General features: G+C 42.3%; 1 protein-coding gene across 6 annotated transcripts in view; it reads right to left on the reverse strand.

Annotated features, from left to right (window-relative positions):
* KCNIP4 (potassium voltage-gated channel interacting protein 4) overlaps positions 1-27008 on the reverse strand; it is a 927129-nt gene that overhangs the window by 3520 nt on the left and 896601 nt on the right. For all 6 annotated transcript variants that reach the window (XM_028506525.2, XM_028506530.2, XM_028506528.2 and 3 more), the window contains 5 exons: positions 22624-22693; positions 14782-14852; positions 3129-3236; positions 934-1038; positions 229-291 (listed from right to left, as the gene is read on the reverse strand). In XM_028506525.2, the coding sequence (XP_028362326.1) occupies positions 229-291; positions 934-1038; positions 3129-3236; positions 14782-14852; positions 22624-22693 (417 nt within the window). The remainder of the gene's footprint in view (positions 1-228; positions 292-933; positions 1039-3128; positions 3237-14781; positions 14853-22623; positions 22694-27008) is intronic.

Genomic DNA, 27008 nt, shown 5'->3' on the forward strand with positions numbered 1-27008 from the left:
TTTAAGGAGCAAAAACTCCAGTCCATGTGCAATGTTTGCATCTGCAGGGCTTACTGATGTAACTGTAATCAGCACTGGGGCTGATTAGTTAATGCAGAAACCGGTGGTTGTTTCTGAGCGGCGGGCTTATCTCGGCTGTGTCACAGTGGGAAAGCGGTGGCTGGCTGGCAATGCTCAGTCTAGCTGTTATGAAAGCAAAAGGAAGGTTCCTTCCCTACCGTTACTTACTTTTTGGCAACTTTCGATGAACTCATCTATAGTAACAACTCCATCTTTATTTTTGTCCATTTTCTGTTCAGGAAGAAAAGAATGAAATTATTCATTACCCTGCGATCTCCTCACACCTGATCCAACCGAGCTGATGCTGATATGGGGGGCGGGGGACAAGAAACCCACCGCTTGTTTGAGCGGGAAGAACTGCTTCAGAACACGAACTAATAATGTCTCAGTGATAGGAATCATCTGGCTGGCTCCTTTTGGCTCCTCCCTTGTCACCAGTAGGTGGGGTAGATCTGGAGCCATTGACTTGGCCTTGAGCTAAGCCAGAGCTCAGGTAATGTGCTGAAACTTTCAGAACTTTGGTCTTCTCATCAGTTAAATGGGGCTAATGAGGATTTAGAACCTCATAGGGTTCTTGTGAGAACTGAATGCAAACCGCACCCCCCCACCAAAAACAAAAACAAAAAATTGGGAATCATGGCAATTGTTTAGTGTTCTATCTAGATATATTGTGAATGTTCCATAAGTGTAGTTATCACTATTATAATACATACAAAAACAAAATGATTAAGTTGGTAGGATGGTGTATATTCTATTGTTTTATCCCTTTCAGGGAAGTCTTTTAATCATCATGGCACTTTGAAAACAAACAAATAAAAATTTCCTCTTAGTTTCTCTCCCAGTTTCTCTCTGACTTCCTTTTTGCCGTCCTACCTGGAAAAATGTCTCCACGTGTTGTCTGGGAGCGTCTTCTTTGAGGACGGGATACGTGCATTTGCCCATCATGTCGTATATGGCCTTCATTATGTCGAGCATTTCCTGAAAAGCCAAACGCACGCCCATGAGGCTGCAAGTGACGCGCAAGGACACCACCCTGAGGAGTCTTACAGATTATTGCCACTCGATTTCAAGGTTTTCCCTTTTCTTTGGTTCTCCATTACATGACTTTTGGTTGTGAGGAAAAGCCAACAGCTTTGTGCATTGGAAGCAGCAGAATCAGAATGTAAGAAATATCTCTGATCTTGGTTTGGAAGTGAAGAGAATTTCCACATATCAAGCTTGATCAGAAATATTCTGGTTTAATGTTTGGGTTTCCATAGATTTCACACAGACTATCTTTGTTTTATTGAATTATTTTAGATCTTACATGGTTATCATCAATTTTTCTATTGAGAATAAAATATAACTCCACATCATGAAAATTATACTAAAACTAAGTCTCAAAACTCACTAGGATTTTCCCCATTTTTATTTTTTTTTAAACTATAGCTTTAACTGAAGAAATCAAACATGTAGACCCAGTCAAATGAGCCTGGCATACACCTTAACATTTCATTATTATTTTATTAAAACAAAATCTAGTTTTTGATTTACTTTCAACCTCAGCAACAATGATAGCCAATTATTTAGGCATTCAGAATTATTGTTTCACATTTTTTCCTTCTTATTGAATTTCCCACATAAAAGAATCTGGATGGAGTTCATTATAGAGATATAATACACATTTATTTTTGAGAGTTTGTAGTTCTACTATAAATAATAAACTAGTCTGTAGTTTATGAATCATTGGTGAAACTCTTGAAGATGTTTTGAGCTTAGATAAGCAGTAAGAAGTTTGCTTGCCACAGGCAGATTTCAGGGGGTGTATTGGGTGTGGGCGGTAAAAACAGCATGTTTGTACTCAACAAAGGAAGATTAGAAAAGAGTTGAAGGTACCTGATACAAAGGTACCTGATACAAAGAGATACCTGATACTCCCGAGACACCCAAGTACTAATTGCTCATGTCATTGTATACCGAATATACAAGCACTAACTATTTAGGATATGCTCCATATACACAAACATTCATATTCATGAGGTGTTAATCAGACACCCATTGGTGAGGAACGTCCTGGACCCCATGTGTCCTCTGCTCAAGAAACACAAATAAAGCCCTGGCTGGCATAGCTCAGTGGATGGAGTGCGGGCTGGGAACCAAAGTGTCCCAGGTTCGATTCCCAGCCAGGGTACATGCCTGGGTTGCAGGCCATGACCCCCAGCAACCGCACATTGATGTTTCTCTCTCTCTCGCTCTCTCTCCCTTCCCTCTCTAAAAATAAATAAATAAAATCTTAAAAAAAAAAAAAAAGAAACACAAATAAAACGCATGGCTATTGACCAGGTGAACTGTGTCACTGGAGCTGCGCTCAGGTGCACTTGTCCCTTTGTCGCCAGCAGAGCAAGTTCATGTCACTGGCCCAGGATTCCTTTTCCTTGAGGGGCAGAGCGACAGCGCACAAGATACATAAGCCCTCCCAGGATTCAGGTAACGGGATTCTTCAACCCCACTTGCACCTTATCCTAAATTTGTTGCCTTACCCCATCTCTTTTTTTTTATTGCTTCTCATCGTGTTTCATGTCACTTTAATGAATCATTTGATATGAATATCTTATTTGGTCTGTGGCTCTTCTTTCTTGCATGGCCTGCCTGGAAGTGTTTGGGGGCCCCACCATTCTATCAGGTCATTTCCTATGCAATACAAGTCATCACGCAATCTGTTTGGCTTAACAATTGCATGTTTCCACTTGGGTCATGTTATATGGGGACAGAGAAGGTCATTCTAATGTGGTTTGGATACATTTTATTCCTGTCTAATTCCAAACACAATCTATAGTTTATTCATGGTGTTTATTAAAATGCCATTAGGAAACAGGGTATAATGCTTACATGTTTTATATCTACTGTACAGATTCAACATAAACTATTCCTACCCATTCCACATTTTATTAGAATATTTCTTTACCACTACATACAATATTTTAGATATCCTGAAAGAGTAATTTCCAAATTAATAATTGCAAATTAACATTTTGAAGTCAAAAAATGAAAATGCCCCAAAGGATAGCTGTTGGAGAAGTAGTTCTTACTTCTTTAGTGATGTAGCCATCTTTATTTATGTCATATAAGTTAAATGCCCAGTTGAGTTTTTCTTGTACTGTCCCCCGGAGCAAAATAGAAAGACCCTTGATGAAATCCTAAAAAGAAATTAAAAAAATACAAATTGATATGACATTTCCAAAGAAGTAAAATACAAACCCAGGTAAAATCCTCCCTTCAAGGATGGCAGCAACAACTACAGCCCTCTGGATTTTGAACCATTTATTTAGCAACATTATCCTTGTATTCTTGGAGCTTTGTTTCTGAGAATCCTTTGTGAGCCTCAGCCACACCTTAGAGGAGACGTTCTCATCTTCTCATTGGGAACTGTGACTTAGCTCAATGTTGGAACTGGAAATTGTGTCAGAACAGACATCACAAGTACCAAGATGCATGCTGTAAGTGCTGTTGGCTTTCCCGTACAAGGGTGCACAATTCTTCCAGAAGGGAATCTAATAAAACGGTATCTTTCAAAAGGCAAACACAAACATGACACCCTTCCCATGAAAAACACCTGCTAGAAGACATGAGGACTGTCCTTAACCTCTGGGCCGGTTGTAACCTTACTTAGAAACCACGTTCTACCGTGCACGCAGGTGGCTGTGAAAGAGCACGAAGCTGGAAGCCAGACTCCCTGAATTCAAGTTCCAGCTGTGTCACTCGAGAGCTTTGGGTTCTCAGACAACATCCTTTGGCCTCAATTTTCCTATCTGTAAAATGGAGATGATACCATTTGCTTCTTAAAGTCAGGGGTATATACAGGGTTTGAGGTAAGTTTTCAGATCAACCCTGGCGGATTTGACAAGTGCTTGTGATGACTCTTCCTACTCAAGACTGCAGAACACCTTTCTTTCCCTTGTCCAAGTTACTTTTGTCACGGAGAGTATTGGTTTCCTATTGCTGCTGCGGCCAATGACCACAGACTTAGGGGTATGAGATGATGCACATTCATTATCTTATGGTTCTGGGGCTTGGGAATCTCAAATGGTTTCACCAGGCTGGCATGCAGGCGGAGGTGGAGCTACCTCCCTCCAGGGGCGTCTGAAGAGAGAGTATGCTCCCACACTGCCACCAGCTTCTAGAGACCACCCACATCGCTCCACTTGCGAACCCTTCCTTCACCTTTAAAGCACACACTCCCACCGCTGCCTGCGGTCATAGCTTACTCCAGTGTTCTTACTCCAATCTCTCTGCCTCCCTTTCAGAAGGACCCTTGCAATAACACCGGGCCCGTCCAGCTAATCCAGGATGAACTCTCCACCTCAAGAACCTTAGTCACATCTGCAAACTTTCTTTCACCTCGTAAGGTAACAGAGCCACAAGTTCCAGGAAGTAGGATGTGGTCCCTTTGGGGGGCCATTGTTTAGCATAACAAACTCCAGCATGTTCCAGGTATCTTTGTTTTTTCCAAAGTGTGTGTTCCTATTTCTTAATCATATTTATTTCCAATATTTTAGTCTTTCTGTTGCTGTTCTAAATGAGGTATTTTCCTCTATTATATATTATAATTTTTATTTCTATAATACATATGAAAACTATTGATTTCTGTATAATGATTTTGTACGCTGCCAACTAACAGAGTTTTCCTATTGTATATGATTGTTTTTCAATTGCTGCACCTGGGTTTTCCATTTCATGATCATTTGAGCTTCAAATGGAGTTCATTTTACCTCTTTTATGTATTTTTATATTTTTAATAATCTTTAATGTATTGAATAATATGTACAATGATAGTAGACTTCCTTATTTTGTTACTGAATTTAATGAGACTATTTCTAGTGTTTTTACATTCAGCATGATACTGACTTTTATTATGTTAAGGAAGCATTCAATTCCCACTTTATTAAACAAATTTATCAAGAATGACCATTGACTTCTTTTGCAAAAATGGAAAAACTGATCTTCGAATGCATATGGGATTGCAAGGGGCCCCAGATAGCCAAAACAATATTGAAAAAGAGAAGCAAAGTTGGAGAACTCAAACTTTCCAATTTCAAAACTCACTACAGAGCAGTATGGTATGGCACTGGTGCAGGGCACACATAGAAACCAAGGCAACGGACTTCAAAATCCAGGGGTGAACTCACATGTCTAGGGCCCCTGATTTCCAGCAAGGATGCTGAGAGCAGCAATGGGGAAGGATTGTCTTTTCAACTCCTGGTGCTTCCCTGATGGTTAAAAATGATAAAGGGGGATGGATACTGAATTCTAGTTCCCATTTCCTTATGACCAAGCAAAAGGAAGCGAAGGGCATAGACGTGTGCTTTATAGTAACCAGTCTTCTTCAGAACCAGCTTTATTGATCTACAAACGTTTACCGAGAGCCTTGGTGCTGGTCACCACGCTGGTACTGCAGTCCTCCGGCCCCCCACCTGCCCAAGGGCACTTGGGCTTAGAATCATGCATTCGGGGCATTTGCCACAATCAGCCTCCACTTACAGATGGTAAAACATTAAGTGACTCGCCAAAGGTTAAAATGGTTAACTCAGCTAGGCCGTGGCAGATTCAGCAGGGAAAGTTGTATACATGTTTCATATATTTCTTACTTTATGCTTGCTTACATAGTTTCATAAACTTTTTAAAGGTTATTAATTTCCTCTGGTGTGACCTCCCATCCACAGTGACTGAGCTACTATTAAATATTTGAAAGACACAACTTGGGTACTACCAGAAGTTGCATTTGTTGAAACTAATAAAATGTATCAACATGTCTTAAAAATAATAAGAACTATATTTTCTAAGATCTGAAGCTCGATTTTATCAAGTAGAAGACATAATGTACCTACCTTGACTGATATACAATACTGTCTATTTAGGTAATTTAGTGCCTTGGTAAGTGATTACAGTCATATTTATTGAAATTAAAAGAGTTATTTGTTTTGATTTCACTGGAGGCCATTAAAAATTAATGAGTTTTTAAGCAGCATCATAAATACAAAGTATGATAAATATATACATAGAATGCTTGATTTATGTAAAAAATATAGAAAACTCTACCAAAGAAAATTGCAATAACAAGTAATCCTATCACGTGTTCACACTGAACATTTCCATTTTGTATGCATAGTTTAGCATACATTTATAGCAATGGTCATATGTATACATTTAATCCTGTATATTTCACTTACAATTATAAGCATTTCACATCACTGAAAATTTATTGTGATATCATTCAATAACCACATATTAAATCGAACCACATGAAATTGCTAATTTTGGAGCATATTTGTTAAGAATAGTAATTTCATATGGTTTAATCTAATAAAATACTTTCACAATGGCTTCTGAACATTTAACATTTTGGGTCCAAAACCACACTAAGAATTATATTTTAAATAGCATCCTATATGGATGCATACACACATAAAATCATACACTAGAAACTAAACTTATGACTCTATTTCCATTTCTCTTCCATTACTTTTTTTTTTAGGAGCCTTGTCATTAATCTCTAAATTTATTCCCCCGTCTACTAATGGTCGCAATCTGGAGTTTGAAACACTGCTATGTCATACAAATATATGATAATTTATTTAACTGTGCTTTCTACTGCTGGATATGTTAATGAATTGACATTTTTCTTCATTATAAATGATGTTGTGGTAAACGTTTTTCTCTATTTCTCATTATTTTGATTTTTTTCCTTAGGAAAGGCATGGACATCTTGGGTTAAAGTGCCCCAGGACCCCGCGATTTAACTGTAATAGTGACTATGGTTTCCTGACGTGTGGGGGGGGGCCCATGTTGGGCGATCTCTGTGTAATATTCTGTGTCAGCCTCAGGCACCTGTTGGGAACAGGTACTGCTGTCCCCGTGCCAGGGATGGAGGCTCGGAGGAAATATGGGACGGAGCCCTGGGCTGCACAGTGAGCGGCAGAACCAGAGACTGACCGCAGGCCTGTGCTCTGAGTTTTGTGGATGGGATGGATTCCTGAATGGTCGTTGTGGAAGTGGGACAGTAACTGAATCCTAGAAGTGCATTTCAGACGTCATCTGGCAAACACGATGGCTTGGGCTCCCCCTCGTTAGCAGGCCGTCTCCTGGGATGGTCGAGAATGGGGGCTGCAAGTCTGTCTATGCATGGCCCAGGGCTCACGTCTGGACCACCATCTGTTTCAAGAAATCGACTTTTTATTGGAACAAAGCTGTGCCCATTTATTTAGAATTTGTCTGTTGTTGCTTTTGTGCTGCAACAGCAAAACTGAGTCGAGGCGATAGAGACTGTGTATCTTGCAAAGTTAAAAATGTTGACTATCTGGCCCCTTACAGAAAAGTTTGCTGAGCCTTGGTTAAAGCTGGAGGCTTTAGGGACTTAAGCAGAGCTGAGGTTCAATCCTGATTCTGCCATTTATTAACTGAACGGCTTCAGACAAGTCACTTTGTTGCCGGTGGAGATCAGGTTCTTCCATGGGATCCTGAGGAAACAATCCAAGGGCACACGCGTGGGAGATTACAGGGAGGCGAGATGGTTTATTCCTGCGGAAGCAATGAGCCACCCCTGGGTTCCCTCTGTCTGTCCTGCCATGGAAAATCAGGGCCAGGAATGGAGTCCACGTCCAGAGATACTGTAGCAGGGTGCAGCCAAGAGGGGGGGGGGCCCAAATAGGGATTTGGAGTGGGGTCCAGAACTCAAGGTGTCTAGGAAATATTAGAAAGATATATAAGATGTCCTTCCCCCTCTCCCCGATACGTGTAGGTTGGGGGAAGGCACACATGGAGCAGGGCCATTGAGAGCTGTTTTGCATAGCAACAGCTTTGCAGCTAACCTCTGGTGTGGTCATTTAACATACCTATAACCTTTAACTGGTTGCATAGATATGTTAAATAGCTGTGGCCGTGCTCTGAGCCAGGGGAATGGAAGGAACTTCCCCACCAAGATGTAACTGGGGGGCAGGTCCCCCAAGTTACAGCACCTGCGTGGGAGCTTGGAAAAGACTGGCTCCATGACATGGGGCCACACCTGCCCAGACTCACAATGGCAGCCCAGTAAAGCTGGAAGGATATGAGAGTGCTGGCAGGTAGAGCCAATTGTGGGAGGAGTTGGAAATGGGGCTGCAGAGGAGGATGGGCGCGGGGATTTAAACTGAGACATGGCAGCCATTGGAGGGAGAACCACTCGGCTTTGCCAGAATAGGGACTCCCAGAGCCATTGTGCAGAGAGGACCACGCAGCTGTGGCAGTGCAGACAGAGGACCACTCAACTGTGGCACTGCAGAGAACCATGCAGCTGTGGCAATAGAAAGGAGAGCCACAAAGCTTTGCCAGGGTGGAGACCCCCACAGCTTTAGAAGGGGGAACCACCACCCGGCTTTAGCAGAGATCCTGGCAACACAGCTGATGGTGCCGGGAACCGAGGGAGGCCTACCAGCCGAGACAGATTACTGGGAAGAACTGGGGGCTGCCTGAGTCATGGGCTTCTATTTCTTTTCCTGAGATACAGTACCCCAGACTGGGCAAAGGGGGAAGGAAGGACTGTGTGTGTTTGTGGGCGTTTTAAGGGACTTTGGGATTTTGATGAAGACATTAGGTCACTACTTTAAGTTTGTATAGCATTAAACAAACATTTCCTTTCCTTTTCATGCATCTCTGGCATTGAGAGATGTCTTTCCTATAAGGCGACAGACATAACAAACCTGGGGGGTTCCTTTCGGTAATAGTATGTCACCCCAGGACCCCCTGCCTTTTATAACAATACTGTGCCATATTAAAGTCCAGTCCAGTCCAGCATCTGGCCAGTGTAGCTTGTGTTTCCACCTGCAGTCCATTGCTGTGCTTGGTGTTCGGGCTCCCTCCCAGATGCCGTGGGCCCTGTGGGCAGTAGGGGCACATGGCTATGGAGAGAAAATGTGTGAGCCTACTGCACAAGTGCAGCTCACAAGCAAGATCAAACGAGCAAGCAAGCAAGCGTCTTTGTTCCCCTCAGACTATATTAGCTTGGGATGGACCAGGTGCTTTTCCAAAATGATCAAATCATTTCCAGGCTTTCATGGGCTTTAGATGAGTTTGCACCTCCTACTTTCGCTTCCCGGGCTCTGTGGTCTATCATCACCCCTGTGGCCCCCACCAGTTCAGTGCTGGCGGAGGGCGAGGGAGGAGTGTGAATCCCCTGGTCAGAATGACGCTGTGGCCCCTGGAGTATGTAAAGCTGCAGCTTCCTGGTGAAGCAGGCAGGCTCATGCCCCCAGTTTATTAAATTCAGTGTCTGATTCCCCTTTGCCCCGCTTCTTGATGTCTAGCTAAATACAGAGTTAATACCTTACTCTCCCTGAGTTAGGGATCCTTTATCAATAACATGTGGCTAGTAATACAGGTCCGATGTTGTGGACCCCTGCTGGTGTGGGTCCACGGCATTGTAGCTGAAACAAAAATTCACAGGGACTACCGAATCCTGTGGAAGAAAAGGGTGAGTGGCTTCTCTCTCAGGGGGAGCAAAAGCCTTGGCCCTCGCTCCAATGAGCTTTCACTGTCTTACTGGGCACCTTAGAAGAAGGTCCTCATTAACTATGCACAGGCTCGCTTTAGGTGGTTACCTTATACAGAAAACAAAGGAGAGGATGCCCGCAATCACATTGCAGAAGAGGGATATTTGCAAATGAAAAGGCAAAAGTGGTTGAACCCGTTACACTGGTCCTTTGGAAAGTTTAGCGTGGTTTTTAGGAAGTTACTTTGCAGTAAATGTTTGCCACTGGGGGCTGGGCCCACGCCACGCAGAATGGTCCACTACAGTCCTTCACTTTTTATCTGCAATTCACCACCTTCCTCCAAAACGGTTTTCTTGTAAACTAAAGCCACTTACTGTGAAGACAGAGGGAGGTGGTCAATTTTGCTGCCAAAACTTATGTGGCGTCAAAACCTGAAGTGAACTAACATTAAAATATTTCTAATTAGTTTTTCTTTCTATCTATCTATCATCTATCTATCTATCTATCTATCTATCTATCTATCGGATCTTCATCATCTATTTCTATTGCATTAATCAGAGGACATTAACAGCTATATCAATACTTGCAAATCTTACTGGCTTAGCGCAATGTGAGCTTCCTTGTCACCCACAAACAGTGAAATGAGTGAAGAGGGCTCTCTTTCACACAGTTGTTCCGACACCCAGGCTCCTTCCCCTGTGGTGTGAGACTAACTAAAACATGTGACCTCCCAGGCTCCACAGACGGAAAGATAGAGGGAGGGGATCTTGTCACTCCCACCCATATCAGCTGGGTAAAAACTCAGTCTCGGCCCCACCTGACTGCAGGGCAGGTGGGGATTATGGCCGCATCATGTGACCACGGAGTGGAGCACCTGGACGTTGGTGATCAGTAGCAGTCTCTGCCACAGTTATCATTTGTCATCTTTTTGCTGCACAGGTATGACACATTTCACTGTAGCAAGCTGCAGACCCTGCTGGAGGTGTTAAAAATGGAGAGTACATGCACAGCTTTACCTTTCTCAATCTGCAGGACTCTGAAGGACAAAACCCGCTGGCTCTGTGGACTTCAGATCTGGCTGCAGATCTGCACACGCCGCCCAGGCCAGATAGTGCAGGTGCACAGGTGCAGAGAGCTACATGCTGGGGCCAGACTGCCTGAGTTTGAATCTTGGTTCCCCTACTTCCTGAGTGGCCTTGGGCAGGTTACCTAAGTCCTCTGTGAATCATTTGCTAAATAGGAGATAATAGTACTTAGGAAGATTAAATTAGCCTATGTAATTTTCTCAGCAAAAGGCCTGCCTCATAATGAGTGCAAAAGAAGGGTCAGTTAGTGTTACTGTGCGTACCTGTTGTTATTGTTAATGCTAATTGTAAACACGTAGTGCAGTGACTGCTACACAGTAAATGCTTATTATATAATCAGATGTAGTCCTGTCTTTCAGCGCATCGCAGACGGAGCAATCCCTCAGCATTCTCTTGAATATGCCCAATGATATGAGATGCCTGTCTACAAGATGACCAATGTTATTCACTGGCTTTGATAGAGTAATCTCCAGCGTAATAAATGCTATGGTTAATGTCTAATAAATATCGAACCTGAATTTCCCGCCAGGTGCTGAGCCACACCTTTGACCGACATGATTAACTGTTCCTTCTTCCATCACCCCGTGAAGAAGCTCTGCTTGCTGGCGGTTTGCAGACCTGAATGCCGAGGCCCAGAGGGTTTATAGTCTCAGCACCGGGTCTCACAGCCACTTGGGACCAAAGTGGGGTTCAGATTCAGTCATTTCTGGACCCAGGCCCCCTCCTGTTTCATTCACTCTTGCCCTTCAGGCTTTAAGCAAATTAGGCAGAAAAATCCATTTCCTTTTATTGTGAGGCAGAGCGATCTCCGTGGCACCTCTCGAAATGCTATCGCTACTCAGAATATGTTCACTGCTAATCACTTTGTTTTCTAGAGACCTTCCAGGTAGCGAATCAACGTAGAAAAATAACTACAATCGCCTAGTGTTGAATCTGATTTTAATATAACATTTATTTAGTCATTAGTTTGCCTTTGAAAGACAGACATTTCCCAGCATGCTTATAGTATATAGCCATTATAACTAATTTCCCAAATTACAATCGACATTCATCATAATTATCAGAATTTTACATAAATATGAAAATAACAATGGTATGCAGACCTTGTATCATTAACACTAGACTAAATTTGCATGTGAAATTAAGTGCGATGTGCTATAGGTAATTGATGGTACGTTTCTGTCACATAAGTAATTTCCAGGAATGAAATCACTAGCAGTTTTCACCTCACCCCACTCTCTGCAAATTAGCTACAAAAGATTTCATGAGCTTAACTGGAAACTTCGATATCAATAGTGTAGCTACCCTAAGGCTGCACTGGAATTAGTCTTGTAGGTAAAATGAAGCAAACGCTAATACAACATTATTATGGGGTGATGGTCAGCTGCCACCAGTGGAGACCTGGTACCTGTGACACTCTCACATGACCCCCAGTCCCCCCCACTAACTGCTGCCGCCACATCCAAGATAAAGCCCACTGCCCTGGCCTTGACCTCTGCAGTGTTCTCAGTCCACACCTCCTGCTCAGCCACCGCCAGCTTCTACTCCTCTCTGCTTGTTGATATTTCTAGGTTAAGTTACGTGAGTGGACACGTTGAAGTTCCTGGCCCAGATTCGTCATTTTAGTAGCGTTCAGTCTGCGGGAGCACCTTGCACGCAAGAGGAGGCACTTTGCTGCCCTCGTGACCCTGCCCCGTGGCTGTTGACAGTCATCTCAGACGGCTGCGCCTTTCTTTTCTCATCCTGACTTCACACAGCCCTTCTTCCAGGCAGCTGGCCATGAATACATGACCTTCACCCCCTCAGCATGACAGATTGTGTTGCAGTAGAATTCCACCAATTTTAATATGTCTTGATCTGCCACCCCTTTTTTTTCATCTCCAGTGGCCCTGATTGTAGCCCAGGCTTTCATCAGCTACTCTCTGGACTCTTGGGAATAAATAGCAGCTACAGTAGCACGCCCCTTATCCATGGTTTTACTTCCCTTGGTTTCAGTTACCCATGGTCAATCACAGCCTAGAAATATTAAATGAAAAATTCAAGAATAAACAATTTATTTTTAAAAAAATTGCACGTCATTCTGAGTAGGGTGGTGAAATCTCACGAGGTCCTGCTCCATCTGCCAGGGATGTGAATCGTCCTTCTGTCCAGTGTCTGCACGCTGTAGACGCCCCCTACTCCCTGGTCACTTAGTGGCAGTCTTCGTTATCAGATCCACTGTTACAGCACTGCAGTGCTTGTGCTCCAGTCACCCTTATTGTTATTTAGTAATGGCCCAAAGCCGTTCCTATAGCCTCTACTAAGGCATCAAACTTCCTGACTTTAAGATATATTACAAAGTTATAGTAATCAAAACCATATGGTACTGGCATAAAGATAAACATGTAGACCTAATGGAACAGAATAGGGACCTCAGAAATATATCTAGTCAACTGATCTTTGATGCAGGTGCCAAGAATACACGATGGGGGAAGGGAAAGGATAGTTTGTTCAGCAAATGGGGTTAGGAAAAATGGGTATACACACCCAAAAGAATGAAATTGGACCCTTACCTTACACTCTACACAATTATCACTTAAAACAGATTAAGACCTGAAATCACAAAACTCTGAGAAGTAAACATGGAGGGAAATGTCATGACATTGGAATTGGCAATGATTTCATGGATGTGACACCAAAAGCACAGGAAATAAAAGAATAAATAAAAACCTTGAGCCCTGGCTGGTGTGGCTCAGTGGATTGAGTACTGGCCTGTGAACCAAAGGGTTATAGGTTTGATTCCCAGTCAGGGCACAAGCCTGGGTTGTGGGCCAGGTCCCCAGTTGGGGGCATGTGAGAAGCAACCACACATTGATGTTTCTCTCCCTCTTTCTCCCTCCCTTCCCCTCTGTCTAAAAATTTAAATAAATAAAAATTTTAAAAAGTAAAATTGTTGAATTACATCAAATGAAAAAGTGCCTGTTCAGCAAAGGAGACAAGAGAGTGAAAAGGCAACTTATAGAATGGGAGAAAAGATTGATATACCTTATATCTGATAAGGGGTTACCTCCACAATATCTAAGAAATTCCTATAACTCAAGAGTAAACGAAAAATCTAGTAACCCAATTTAAAAAATGGTCTGGGGACTTAAACAGGCATTTATTTCTCTGAAGAAGACACATAAGTGGCCAATAGGTGTATTAAGTAAGTGTTCATTGTCACCAGTCATCAGTGAAATGCAAGTCAAAACCACAATCCAGTGTCACCTGACCCTTATCAGGGTGTCTGTTATCAAAACAATGAAAGATGGCTTGTATTGGCGAAGACATGGAGGATTTGGAAAATTTGCACACAGTTGGTAGGAATGCAAAATGGTACAGCCACCATGGAAAACAGTATGGAGGTTCTTAAAAAAATTAAAAACAACAATCATATGATCTAACAATCCCACTTCTTAAAATTTATCCAAAAGAATTGGAGTAGAGATCTCAAATTTCTCTGTCATCTTCACTGCAGCTCTAGTCACATTAGCCAAGATGGAGAAGTAATGAAATACCTGTGGACAGATGAATGGGTAAAGAAAAAGTGGTACATACATACAGTGAAATACCATTCACCCTTGAAAAGAGAAAGGAATTTCTGCAACATGCAATGGTGTGGATGGACCTTGACAACCTCACGCTAAACGAAATAAGGCATCATAGAAGCACAAATACTGCATGATTCCACCTATATGAAGTATCTAAAACAGTCAGAGATCATTTTTACAGTTCATTGCTAAAATAGTCAAACCCACATAATCGAAGAGTGGAATGGTGACTGCCAGGGGCTGGGGGAAGGGGAAGTAGAGAGTTACCAGTCAACGGGCATAAACAGTTTCAGTCAAGCAAGATGAGTAAGCTCTAAAGATCTGCCCTATAGCATGGTGCCCATAGCTAGTAACAATGTATTGTGCACTTAAATATTTGTTAAGAGGGTGGATCTCAGGTTGAGTGTTCTTACCATAATAATAATGAGAAAGAATAAAAATCTCAAAAGGCAAAAAAAAATTAAAATCCAAGCTCAAATTTTCCAGCTAAAAAGACTAATCCTCTCTCAGTGTCACATTAAAGAAAACTCATTAGAAGTCACATTAAAGAAAAACTCAAAGACTTACCTCAAAACTCACTGCTCCATTGTGGTCTGTGTCAAATGCGTTGAACAGGAAATGTGCATACGTTGTCGAGTCTAAAATGTTGAAAAGGGAAGACTGTGGTCAGCATTTCAATATCCGACAGAAGAATTCTATAGCAAGTCCAAGTCCAAGTCCAAGCCAGGAGAATTGACTCCATCTCCTTTAACCGTGCTTCCCCCCCACACCGTTGCCCACCTCCTTTCTGTAAAGGGCTGGAATTTCAAGGTCACAGCAGTGAGCTACCTACACCAAAGCCACAGATGACAGACATCTCTGTGGCTCTCTGGCCAGAAATGCTGTGGACACAGGGGAGACTTGGGTGAAGTTGCTGACTCTCCTCCAGGATGAATAATAGGACCGTTGATGGGTGGGGGGATTAAGGGAGACCCATCTGGGAACTGCTTAGTGTTTCGCAGGGACTATTTCTACAAGTGAAATAATAAAAATACTACGAATGAGGCACAGACACGTTACTATTATTACTGTCATTTTTCAGTTTTGCAATTTAGATAAGCTACCGAGAGCCAGTGAGTTTGAGAAACTTGCCCCAAGTCACACAGTCGATAGGGAGTCGAGTGGGACAGAACTTGGGGTTTTTCTGACTAAAAACGCAGGCTCGCCTACAGCCAGTGAAGTGGAGACAGCAGTGACTTGGAAAGTGTCGGTCCCTTGTTGGAAGGGGATTGTGTGGTCTTAAAGGTGCCCAGGTGCCCTGTCTGGGTCCTGGGTGGGAGTCAAGGCTTTGAATAACAGTACACGGTTTGGGAAGGCTCTCTGTCCCAATGTCTTATGACGCTGCCTGGTGACACTAACGTTCTCTGACATCCAACACTTCCTCTGAGTAGGTATTTCCCCCCTTTAGTTCTCCCTTCCACCCTCTTCTGCTACTTCTCCTTTGTCTCTCTAATCTCTGAGCTTTCTACTTTCTCATTTTAGAAGTATACACATTTCCTTATTGTTTTCTTTTCTTAGTGCAGTTTTCATTTTTAAGTGCTTCTATGCTTGACCCTTGATCAAATCTACTTGGTTATTTAAAATGTTTCATCTCGTGGGTTTCAGCCTTTTACCTTAACCTTTTTTTTATATTAAAAAGTGTAACCTTTTAGCTCATTGGCTCTTAGCCTTTTATCTTCTGTTGAAAATCCATTTCTACTTTACAACTTTTAATCTTTATTTTTATTGGGATTTTTAACAAAACATGTATTCACCTTTAACTTTATGAATTGCTTTTTAGTTTGTCAAATAAATCTCCTATTTACCTTTTACTTTGTGAATTGGTTTTTTAAAGGTGGTCAAAAAACAAAGTCATAGTAGCAATAGAGAATTGTCCTCTCCAAACAAGGGAGGTCAGAGGTCACACCAACCTCTTCCCCAGCTCTCAAGTGCCAATACTTCCTTAAGGATTATTTTTCCTGAATGCTTTACCCCAGTGGTTAAGGATATTGAAGGCCATATATTTTATGAGGTAGATTATACACTCAGTTTCTCAAAATAATGGTGGTATTTCTTTCCCCTCTTACCTTTAAATATAATTCAAAGGATTGCTTAAACATATGCATCAGTAACAGTGTTTTCAATGAACTAAACAGGTACACAGTTGGGTCAGAATAATATGTAAAACCATTATATCCAGGGTGGGTGTCCGTTGAGTACTGGTGAGCTGCCGGAAGAAATCCTTGAGTATGCAAACAACTTAATGCAATGGTGGAAAGTTCCATTGCAGAGTTACTAAAATTGGCTGCAGATAAAAATTGGCAGCCAATTTTTATCTGCAAAGTTGTTTTGCTCTTGACAGAGCAAAACTCTTACACAGAGTTCTGGAAGTATTTAGTGCCCTATGGAGAGATGAGCTGACAAGTGGTGTGTTTAACTTATTTCAGGGAGGAAAAAAAAAGAGATTTTGCATAGTTTATAATGAGCTTCATTAAGCAGGTCTCTTGTTACTCTATTTATATAACCAGGGTGGATGCCTTTACCGTAGCAAGCAGAATTCACCATGAATGATGCCTCGGAACAAACCATGTTGAGATTTTTTAAATGTACAAATGTGAGCCGATATAATTACCATTCTTCTTAAATGTATCTGCTCTCACTTGAAAGATTGACATGGGGGGCATACCCTCAAGGTCCTGTCTATTGTGGTTCAGAGGACTTCTTATTCTTCTCAATGTACCTTGGCAGGTCTCCTGGGAGTCAAGCTGGTTTCCCAGCCTAGGTACACTGTGCAGAGAACAATTGTTAATAATGTGGTGAGGGCAGACTGCCTGAACTTGAATATCAGCTCTACCAAACATCACCTGCATAACCTTGGACAAGCTGTTTCTCTCCCTGTGACTCAGTTTCCTGTAAAATGATAGCAATATGCACTTCACAGAGTCATCGGGAGAAGATTAAATGAGATACTATATGCAAAGGGCTAGGACAGTCCTAGGCACATATTACATGTTCAGTAAATATTAGGTATTCTTTTTTTTCATAGACAAGGCACTTTTCTTTCGACTACCTTAAAGACATGTGATCAATTGTTTTTATGGATGTCATATATTTTCACCTGAAAAGGTTCCCATTCTTGGTAAACTCTGTTGTATGTTTAAGTGGCGGGTGTTCTAATTTGATATAACTTTGGGCTCAATAGATTGCACCATGCAAGGCACTGAGGATTCCGGTGGCATTTGGATTTCTCCTGGCTGGCATTTGGAGACCCTGAGAGCTTTTTAAAAGGGGGGAGGGATGCTACTTGTTGTGACGGGGTGAGAGGAAGGAGGCAAGGCCCTGCAAGTGTCTGGCTTGGGCACAGACACGGACTCGTGAGGCAAAGGAAGACCGTCTACCAAACCGTCTGTGGTCTGGCTCCATCTGACTGTGATTTCCTTAGATGCTCAGTGAGTATTTGCTAACAGGATGATGAATAACTGGTGTCCTGGAGTCTAGATTTCAGCACAGGTCAGGGCTCCAGAGATGTAACAGTACTCTTTCTTCTCCCCATACGACCTTATTTTTCACATTTCCTTACACATAAGAAAATTAGTTACTGAGTTTGATATGCCGAGATTGCCTCCACTTATTTTTTAATTTATTTTTAAAATTTTATTTAAATTGTTGTTGCAGTACAATTTTCTATCTTTTACTCCCATCCCAACCCACCCACCCAGCCCTCCCCTCCTCCCTCCCATTTCCACCCACCCCTAGTTTTTATCCATGTCCTTTATACTTGTTCCTGTAAACCCTTCCCCTTCCCCCTGAAATTCCCCTGAATTCCCTCTCCTCTCCCCTCTGAACTCTGTCAGTCTGTTCTTTATTTCAGTGTCTTTGGTTATATTTTGCTTGTTTCTTTGTTTTGTTGTTTAGGTTCCTGTTAAAGGTGAGATCATATTGTATTTGTCTTTCATTTCTTATAATTTTACTTGTGAAGTTGAAATTTTACATTTAGGGCTCAGAATTGACGGGTCCCTAGGCTTGGAAGGGATGTTGTCTAACAAAGGTAAAAAAAAGAAGTTCAGGTACTTCTAGTGGCTTAGTTCTGGTGACCTAGTTAGTTAATGGTAGAGTCAGCAATAAAATCAAGACATCTCAGAACCAGCTCTTAAAATAAAGATTATTAGAGTAGAAAGGAAACCAAGGATACTTTGTTGTACATTTTATAGGTGCTGTAAAAATGTTGTTCCACATTTCAAAGAGAAACAGCCTGAGCCCCAGAGAAATAAACCACTTGGATAACATGCCTGGGTGGCGGCATCATCTGGCCACAAGCTCAGGACTCCTGACTTAGTCCAGGGCCCTTAACTCAGTTGTTTCCAGACCCCAGAGATGACATCAATTAACCCCTTCACTGAAAAACTATTGATGCCCGTCCAGTTCAGAATATTAGATGATCATGTGTCGTCAGATCTGAGGACTGAAATCAGTCTGGCTGATTTCTTTCTTTCCACCACAAATGCCCATTCCCTGCCTGAACTGAAGCACGACACACAGAATTAGCCTGTTGCACCTGAACGTACAGTCCATGGTGCATGGCACTGTCACTAAGGCAAGCCAGGTTCAGGTTCTTACACACAAATAGCTCTTTCTGTTCGATAAAAGCCCTTTATAAATCGCCCTGAAAATTCTCATGGATATTGTCCTAGATATTCAGTGACAGAGTTATTTTAAAAATAAAATATATATATTTATGTCCATTGAACCCATCTAAGTGCCTCAAGCAGCTTGAACACAGTGGCTGCTCAATAAAATGTTTGCTGACTTAGAGTCTTTTGACTGGAGCTCATTCTTCCATTCCTTCAATAGCTGTTTATCGGCTGCTTTGTACAGTCAAAGTAAGTGCAAAATTCTTACAACAAAAGCAGGAGTAGCTCAGGAAACTGCAATTTTTATGAGCTTTAAAAATGCTTCTCGAGCTAAGAGCACCCATGTTCAAGCTTCCACTGTACGTGAGGTTGAAAAAGTACTGCTGCCGTGACCCAGGCAAGGGCACCAATAAACCACGCCCTCCACGCTTGTGTTATAGTGGGCGGACTCAGTCCCTGACAAAGAAGCTTCTGTTCCACCCAGCCGTGCTGACACCCAGAACACCTAACAAGCTGTGCTGGGTAAGCCATCTCGCTAAGCGTGAGAGAAAACTGAGAGCCTGACACAATGCACATTGCAGGAGGTTCTGCAGATGAGACAAAGCATCTTCCGGGAGGAAGTGGGGAGACATTGTGATTTATGGAGCCATCCCCGTTACTGCTGATAAGGAGATAAACGTGTTGCTTTCAGATCAGCAACCTAAACCAATGGATTCACAGGAGTGTGAGGGTGGCCATAACGTGAATTTGCCTGCCACTGAGATGGCATTCTTCCTTAGGTCTTTTTCTCCTTTCTAGGAGTGCTGCAAGGTACAATTTGCAGGCAGGATATCAATTTTTTTTAATGGCAACTCCTTGTTCTCTAAACTATTTCATTTCTTTTATTTATTATACCTGGTACTTTTTGATTTATGCATTCCATTAGTATGAGTAATCAAAGAATTTTTAAGGGCGCAAAAGTAATTTTTCTCCAAATCCCTTTGGATTTTGTAGTAAGAATCCTTTGCAAAAGAATGTAGATATTCTTTGATGCCAAAATGTTATTTCTCAAATAAAGATAAATTTTTAATTTGAAACTGTATCTAATTTGTAGCATGTAATAACTTCCATTTGAAATGATCAAAAAATAAAGATTTCCTTTTGTGCTAGGTGCTTTGATATTATTGCCTATCACTACATTGAGAGACACTTAAATATATAATAAACGTGATTTTTCTTTAAAAAATCTATTTTTAATGATTTAGAAATCTATATGTTAATCAAGTGATATCTCAAATTCTTTAGCGATGTGGACCCTGGACCCAAGGGGATCTGGCCTTGTGTGTGGTACCTGTCTGTAGGCTTTTGGTAATGAGATGGGGTGGGGGAGGTGTCAGCCACGACGTGTCTAAATTCATATCAGAATCGGTCACACAGAACTGAATTCCAATTAACTTCTTCTAAGAGGCCATCCTAAATGAGAATTTCTATTTTGACCACCCAGGTACAAACTCATTTCGATCCATCAAAATATCTAATACCAACTGTGCTGAAAACCGAAAGAGAATCTAATTTTTGTATGAAACAACACATGTTTAGGTGTTATAAACTGTCAAAATGCCTGTTACAGTTCTTATTGGACTGTGACAGCCACCACGTGAGGTGGCCATCATTCGGTCATCCACACGGTGCGGGTCTCCGAATGCCGTTTCTGTTTGGTCACGGTGCCACAACCTGTGCAAACAGCGTGAACGAAACAGACAAAACACCTCTACTGCCTCGGAGACGGCATTCTAGTGGGGGCAGAACATGAGCAATAACAAAAAATAGGTTAAATAGGATATAGTGGGAGGGGCCCTTGAGTGCTGAAGCAAAGCATATACAGCAGGGAGGGGGCATGGGGCAGTTTAAGAGGTTGCGGTTTCAGCCAGGGTGGCACTGGGATAAAGTCAGAGGTGGCGAGGCACTGTGATGGGTGCTGGAGAAAGAGACTTCCAGGTGGAGGACCAGTTATTTCAAGGCCAGAAGCGGCAGCAGGACAGCTGTGTTGGAGGAACGGTAAGGAGGCCGGTGTGGCTGGAATGGGGTGAGTCGACAGGGAGGGAAGAGGGGACCTGCGACCACAAAGTGTAGGTCCCTGCGTGGGGCGTGACTACTGTTCTCATGGGCGGGAAGGTCGGAGTGGAGCCATGACTCGATCCGGCGGGACCACTCAGCTTGTGTTGAGAGCAGACCATGGTAGGTAAGTGGGGAGGGAAGTCCAAAGCAGAGGGACGAAGTCAGAGACTGTTGAGTTAATCTGACACGACATGATGTGGGATATTTTAGGTGGACAGCAGCGAAAATGATGCTAGAAGGGAAGTGGATGAACCTGCCTGTCCCTTAGTCTCCACCCTTGTTAAAAAGGGAGAATCTTTTCTAGGGTTGTTGGAAGGTGAGGAGTGATGCAGGGCGGGGTCCGACACCCATGAGGCGCCTGGTCAGGGGTGGCTCCGTCCGCTCAGGTCCCGTTTGCCTGCACGGATGGCCTCCTTTTCCTGTCCTCCCTTTCCTTCAGCTGCTGCACTCATCCAACCTTGTGCACCCCCAAGAATGATTTTTAAAACCCCTATCCCCACACTTATGTTCTATTTCGATAGTGTCCACCTGCTGCACGAGACTGGGGCAGATGCGGCAGATGTTTTGGGGCAGGCATCGCATCTTATTCCTCTTGCATTACCAGCACCTGACACATGGCTGGGCATGCCGTGGGCTGTGTGACCAGTTTGAGCTGGGTGTCCTGATGGGTGGTTGAAGGAGAAAGGAAAGGTTTCAGTGGCTAGCATATCTCTTTGCTCATCTCTACCATGTATGTATTATCCTTTTTGCAATCCCGTTTCCTTTGCAAATAAAACAATATCTAGAGTGGTGTTCCTTTTTCTCAGGTGGGGGTTGTCCCAGTAAAGAGTCACTGAAACACGGAGAAGCAGCAGAGAGAATACGATCTGACGCTCCCAAGAAATCTAGGCTCTAACCCAGATTTGCCACTTAATGGATGTGTGGCCCTGAGGCAGCCATTTAATTTCTCTGAGCCCCAGATTTCACATCTGTAAATTGAGGATAATGATGTTTGTCCTAATTTTGAGAGTCAGGAGAATCAGAACCAGGTGAAACCGATAAAGCTTGCGAAAGCTCCAAGGCCCAGGACCAGGCCATCATGGTCAGGAACCATGGTGCACTTGAGACCCGCCGCACTAGGCACACAGGAACACTGCTGGCTGTGTTAGGCTGAAGAGCAAACTCGTGGCTGGGTGATACTTTGCAAGCAGTTTACTTTTATGATATATTGAAAGTTTCATGCCCTTGCATGCTGTATATGAGTTCTTTTACATAATGATCGAAGATGTAAAGCCATGCCATGCAAGATGACAGCAGAGTCAAGATTATGAGCATAAGTAGTTCAGCGAGGTATTAGTACCCAAGGCCAACACACACACAGAGTGACCTCACCAAATGGCCACATCAGTCAATGCCAACATCACTCCCTCTCACAGAAAGAACGAGGAACCATTATTCATGAGCCAAAACCACTGAGAAAATCTCAGGACGTGGGGATGAGGCTGAAGCTCCGGCTGCCCCCGAAAAAGACCAAGAAAGAGTGTAGTGAAGGGCGAGAGAAAGGGCTGCATGCCAACTGCGCGTCCCTCCCCCGGGCCAGCACAGCGCCAAGTGGGAGGGAAAAAAAAGATTGCAAGCATAATTCTAACCGAGAGTGCTTTAACAAGTCCACATTTGTACTTACCTCCCTGCGGAAAGAATTGTGAGTAAATCTCTTTGAAGGTTTCTTCGTTAACAACACCGCTGGGGCATTCCTGGAGAAAGTGGTAAAGAAGCAATATGAACAGAGTGTTCATAAAACTAATGTTTTGCACATTTTTAAACCGAACCGACTACTGTGTAAAGCGGCACCGAGTAAGTTAACCACGTAGCCATTATTACAAAGAGAATAAAGGCACAACTATAAAGTTGTCTTTGTCTCAGTTCTCTCGGAATGAAAAAAAAGCGCGGATGTAAAAATCGTTCCATATAAATGTCAGAGCCGGTCTGACACATTCAAAAACACATTGCTGCTTGTAGGAGCACATATGTTTACTATCAAAGAGGTAAGAGGAAGTTATATTGTTTTTCATATTGCAAGATGCTTGACATAGTCTTTGCTTGGTGCTGTGTCCTCTGGAGATTTGCTGACCCACAGAATCTCTAGCTCAGTAAGAAAATGGGTGCTCCATTTGGGTGCAGGGTGGCCTGGCCTAAGAAGTTTCCACTGGGAGTAGTTACTAATTTGTGTTAACATTTTGTTCCGGCGTGTATGATAACTTCGTTTGGAATGAGTGAGCTTGAATGAGACAGGACCCACAATTTTCTTAATTTCTTGAGGCCTGAAAAGAAACAGGCCGGAAGGTAATGAATTCCTACCTTTGTTCCATGGATGGAGTTACTTAAGACAGATGGATATTGACCTTAGAAACTCCAGTAATGTTGGGCTATTGACCTGGTGGGGCCATAGGGCAAGGCCACCCCTCTCAGAGTGCGCTGGGCATTTTTCTGCAAGAGGAACTGAAATCTTAAATGCTAGAAGGGATTTGTCTTGGGAGGAAAGTGAGAGCTAAACAAGCAGACCTTGGATGGAGGCGAGGGCCAAGCTTCCTCTACTCTTCGTAGTTATGTGAACAGTCTGGCTGGGAACCTGAGGAGGAGAGAATCCTGGGGCAGTGGAGACTCACAATCACATGATAGTCCAGCATTACATCACATGTGGGATGTTACTTGTGCACTGAGGTGAGAAAGTGATGGGCTTTGTCCAGTCCTTTGCATTAGCTTCTCATGGATAGTCCCATCTTAACCTGAGCTCCCTTGGGTCAGTTGTCACAGGACCTCCAAACTACCTGGTAGTCCCCCAGGATTCACTGGAGAAGAATCAGGGTGTGTCAACATCCTTAACTTTGGAGATAAATATTCTGTGAGCTTTAAATTTGACTCTGTTCTTGGGATCTTCAGTAATCATCTGGTGTGGTCCTTAAATCTTCTCTTAACCCTTACCAACATTTTCCACTTACAAATAAAATTGATTTGTTAGTTCAATCTTTCTTTATTCCAAGAAGCCAGTTATAACTGGATTGTACTTCACAAGAGAATTTTTTTTATTTTCTCATTCGTTTGTTTGAAAGGTAAGATCTCTGATTTATAAACACAAATTTAAATAATAATTTCAATATAAACTTGTGTTTAGAGAGCTTGTCTGTGTATATTTCTCCCAGTTACTTGTTACTGTAAGCCTATGGCTTGGGTATCTCCGTTCATAGAGGCAGAACCAACTGGAAGCTCTGTGGGTAGAGCATTGTTAACTCAGCTATGCATTGGGAGAGCTGGAAGGTGAGTTAGGGACTGTTTGGGTCACTGCAAGTTTTGGATTAGATGAATCCTGTCAAAGTAATAACCCCAAGGACCCTGGTCCTCAAAAAAGAAAAGAAAATATAGGAAAAGAAAAGAAAAGAAAAGTGAAAACAAATGAGCAAAACAGCTAGCAAGTAAGCTGCGAAGGTTAATTTCACATCAGCTTGCCTGGGCCATGATGCCCAAGTGTTTGATCAAGCATTATACTGGGTGCTTCTATGAGGTTGTTTTTGGATTTACATTTAAGTAGGCATACTTTGATTAAAGCAGATTGCCCTCCATAGTGTGGGTGGGCCTAATTGAATCAGTTGAAGACTTGCATAGAACAAAAGGCTGCCTCTACTGAGCAACAGGGAACTCTCTAGCAGTAGTCTCTGGGCATGATATTTAACATCAGCTCTTCCTTGTTGTACAGCAGCTTGCCTTTGAACTTGAACTGCAACTCTTTCTTGAGCCTCCAGCCTGTCTGTTGTCCCCCTTCAGATTTTGGACTGGCTAATCCTGCACAACTCTGTGAGCCAATTACTTAAAATAAATTTCCCTCTGTACATATACATGTCTATTGATTCTGATTTTCTGGGGGAATCCTGACTAATGCATAAAGGAATGAACAATCGGCAGATAACTCAAGAAAAGAAGATGGCATGTACGTAGCTAATCACTCCACAATTTTGACTAAGTGACTCTATCTAGTTGGCAGCGACAGAGCCAATTTTAAAAGCAAATAAGCACTTCGTAGTTGGAACCTCTCACACATGCAAACGATGATTTATGGGCCATTTAACTCGGCACCACCTGCTTGGGACAGTAGGAAGAGAGCAGCAAACGGATGGCTCTCTGCCATCAGGTGATGAATTTGTGCAAGGTCAGGGCTGGAAGCCTGCCACAGCTATAAGCGATGCTAGCACGAGGTGAAGCTGGGGAGTGAACAGACATCTGCTCTCAGCTAATTTGTCAGCTGCCTTTGCTCTCCAGAAGCATTTGATGAATAGATCTTATAATATAAAATAAAATTTAAAAATTGGCTGTCTCATGTGTATTCCTTTTATGTTTTATCACATGTCTATCTCGGACAAAAATCCTTTCCATGCCAATTGAAAGCTCCTGGTCAATTTTTGAGGGTGGTAATTCTCACCAGGTGAACTCGTCTTTATCCATCTCACATTCATTACATTCATTTACATCCTCAACCATTATGTCTGGTGCACTTATTATTCTAGATGTTTTTGTAGGAACTGGGTCATCAGCAATAAACAAGTCAAAGGTATTTCCTTCATGGGACCTATATCCAAATCGAAGAAGAAAGACTAAAAAAAGACAAAAGATGATAAAAATAACAATCCAGAAAGTGTGGTTTGAGTTCTTATAGGAAACCAATGCATTTTACTACCTTCATATGAGAAAAATTAACCAAATTCTATAGGACTCCAGTGATTTTAAAAATGGTACAGATGGACTGTCCTCTAACATTTACCCTCATTCCTTTCATGGCATGGTTTATCCACAATAGTGGTGTTTCCATCTCTTCTTCAAGAATGAACTTGGCCAGGCCATGTGCACAGCTAAGTGTACATGATAGACAATGTGACTGCATTAGGTAGGTTATCTCTTGCTGCTGTAACAGAGAAGCCCCTCACTATGTAACAAATTAAAAAGAATGTAGTCTATTTCTTGCTCATCTAACAGACTTGGGTGGGTAAACAGATTAGCTTATGGTTATTCTCTCAGAGTCATTAAAGGAGAGAGGTTAATGAAAGCTTGGCTATTTTCAACATGTGCCTTCCAAAATCTCTGATTGTGTCATCCAGAAGGAGGAAAAGGGCATTGGGAAGTGGGAGTGGGAGGTGTTTATGGGTCAGGTTTTGAAGTAGTACACACGTGATTTCCACTCTCACTTTGTTAGTTAGAAATCAGTTAATATGTCCACCCCAAATGAAAGAAGAAGTCTCATGTGCTCAACAAAGAAGAAGAACACAGATTTATTTGGTGAACTGTTCCCAATGTCTGTCTTGGAGGCTTATTTGAAACATCCTCCAAATGTCCGTGTACCAAAATAGTTCTCCCACGGATGCTTTAGTATCGCCATCATCAAATCATTTAACAGCATCAAGGCCTTTCCCCTGGTGTCATTTTAACATTATGATATTTCCAAGCCAACATGTCAGATAAGGCTTAAATATCTCAGGATGCATATTTCATTAGGGCTTCTTCATCTAAGAGCCCCCAAATTTAGGGAAAGTGAGGAGACCCTCACTCATCCATACTTTAAAATGATACTATAGAGCCCTGGCTGGCATAGTTCAGTGGATTGAGTGTGGGCTGCAAACCAAAGTGTCACAGGTTTGATTCCCAGTCAGGGTACATGCCTGGGTTGCAGGCCATGACCCCCAGCAACTGCACATTGATGTTTCTCTCTCTCTCTCTCTCTCCCTCCTTTCCCTCTCTAAAAATAAATAAATAAAATATTTAAAAAATTAAAAAAAATAAAATGATACTATAGCCTACTATAAACACTTATTATTTCTATAATATATGCTCTAAAGACATTTTGTCTGACTATTAACAAATGATTATTCTGTGAACATATGCTGGCTTCAGAAAAAGTGAAGTAAATAAAAATCTCTCATAATCATACTACTGTGCAACCATTTTGGTCATTTATCTAAGCGTATATTAATATGTTCTACAAATAAAATAGGGGTAATATAAGAACATGATATTGTATCTTATTTT

The sequence above is a fragment of the Phyllostomus discolor genome, chromosome 1 (assembly GCF_004126475.2).
Source record: "Phyllostomus discolor isolate MPI-MPIP mPhyDis1 chromosome 1, mPhyDis1.pri.v3, whole genome shotgun sequence".
Lineage (NCBI taxonomy): Eukaryota > Metazoa > Chordata > Mammalia > Chiroptera > Phyllostomidae > Phyllostomus > Phyllostomus discolor.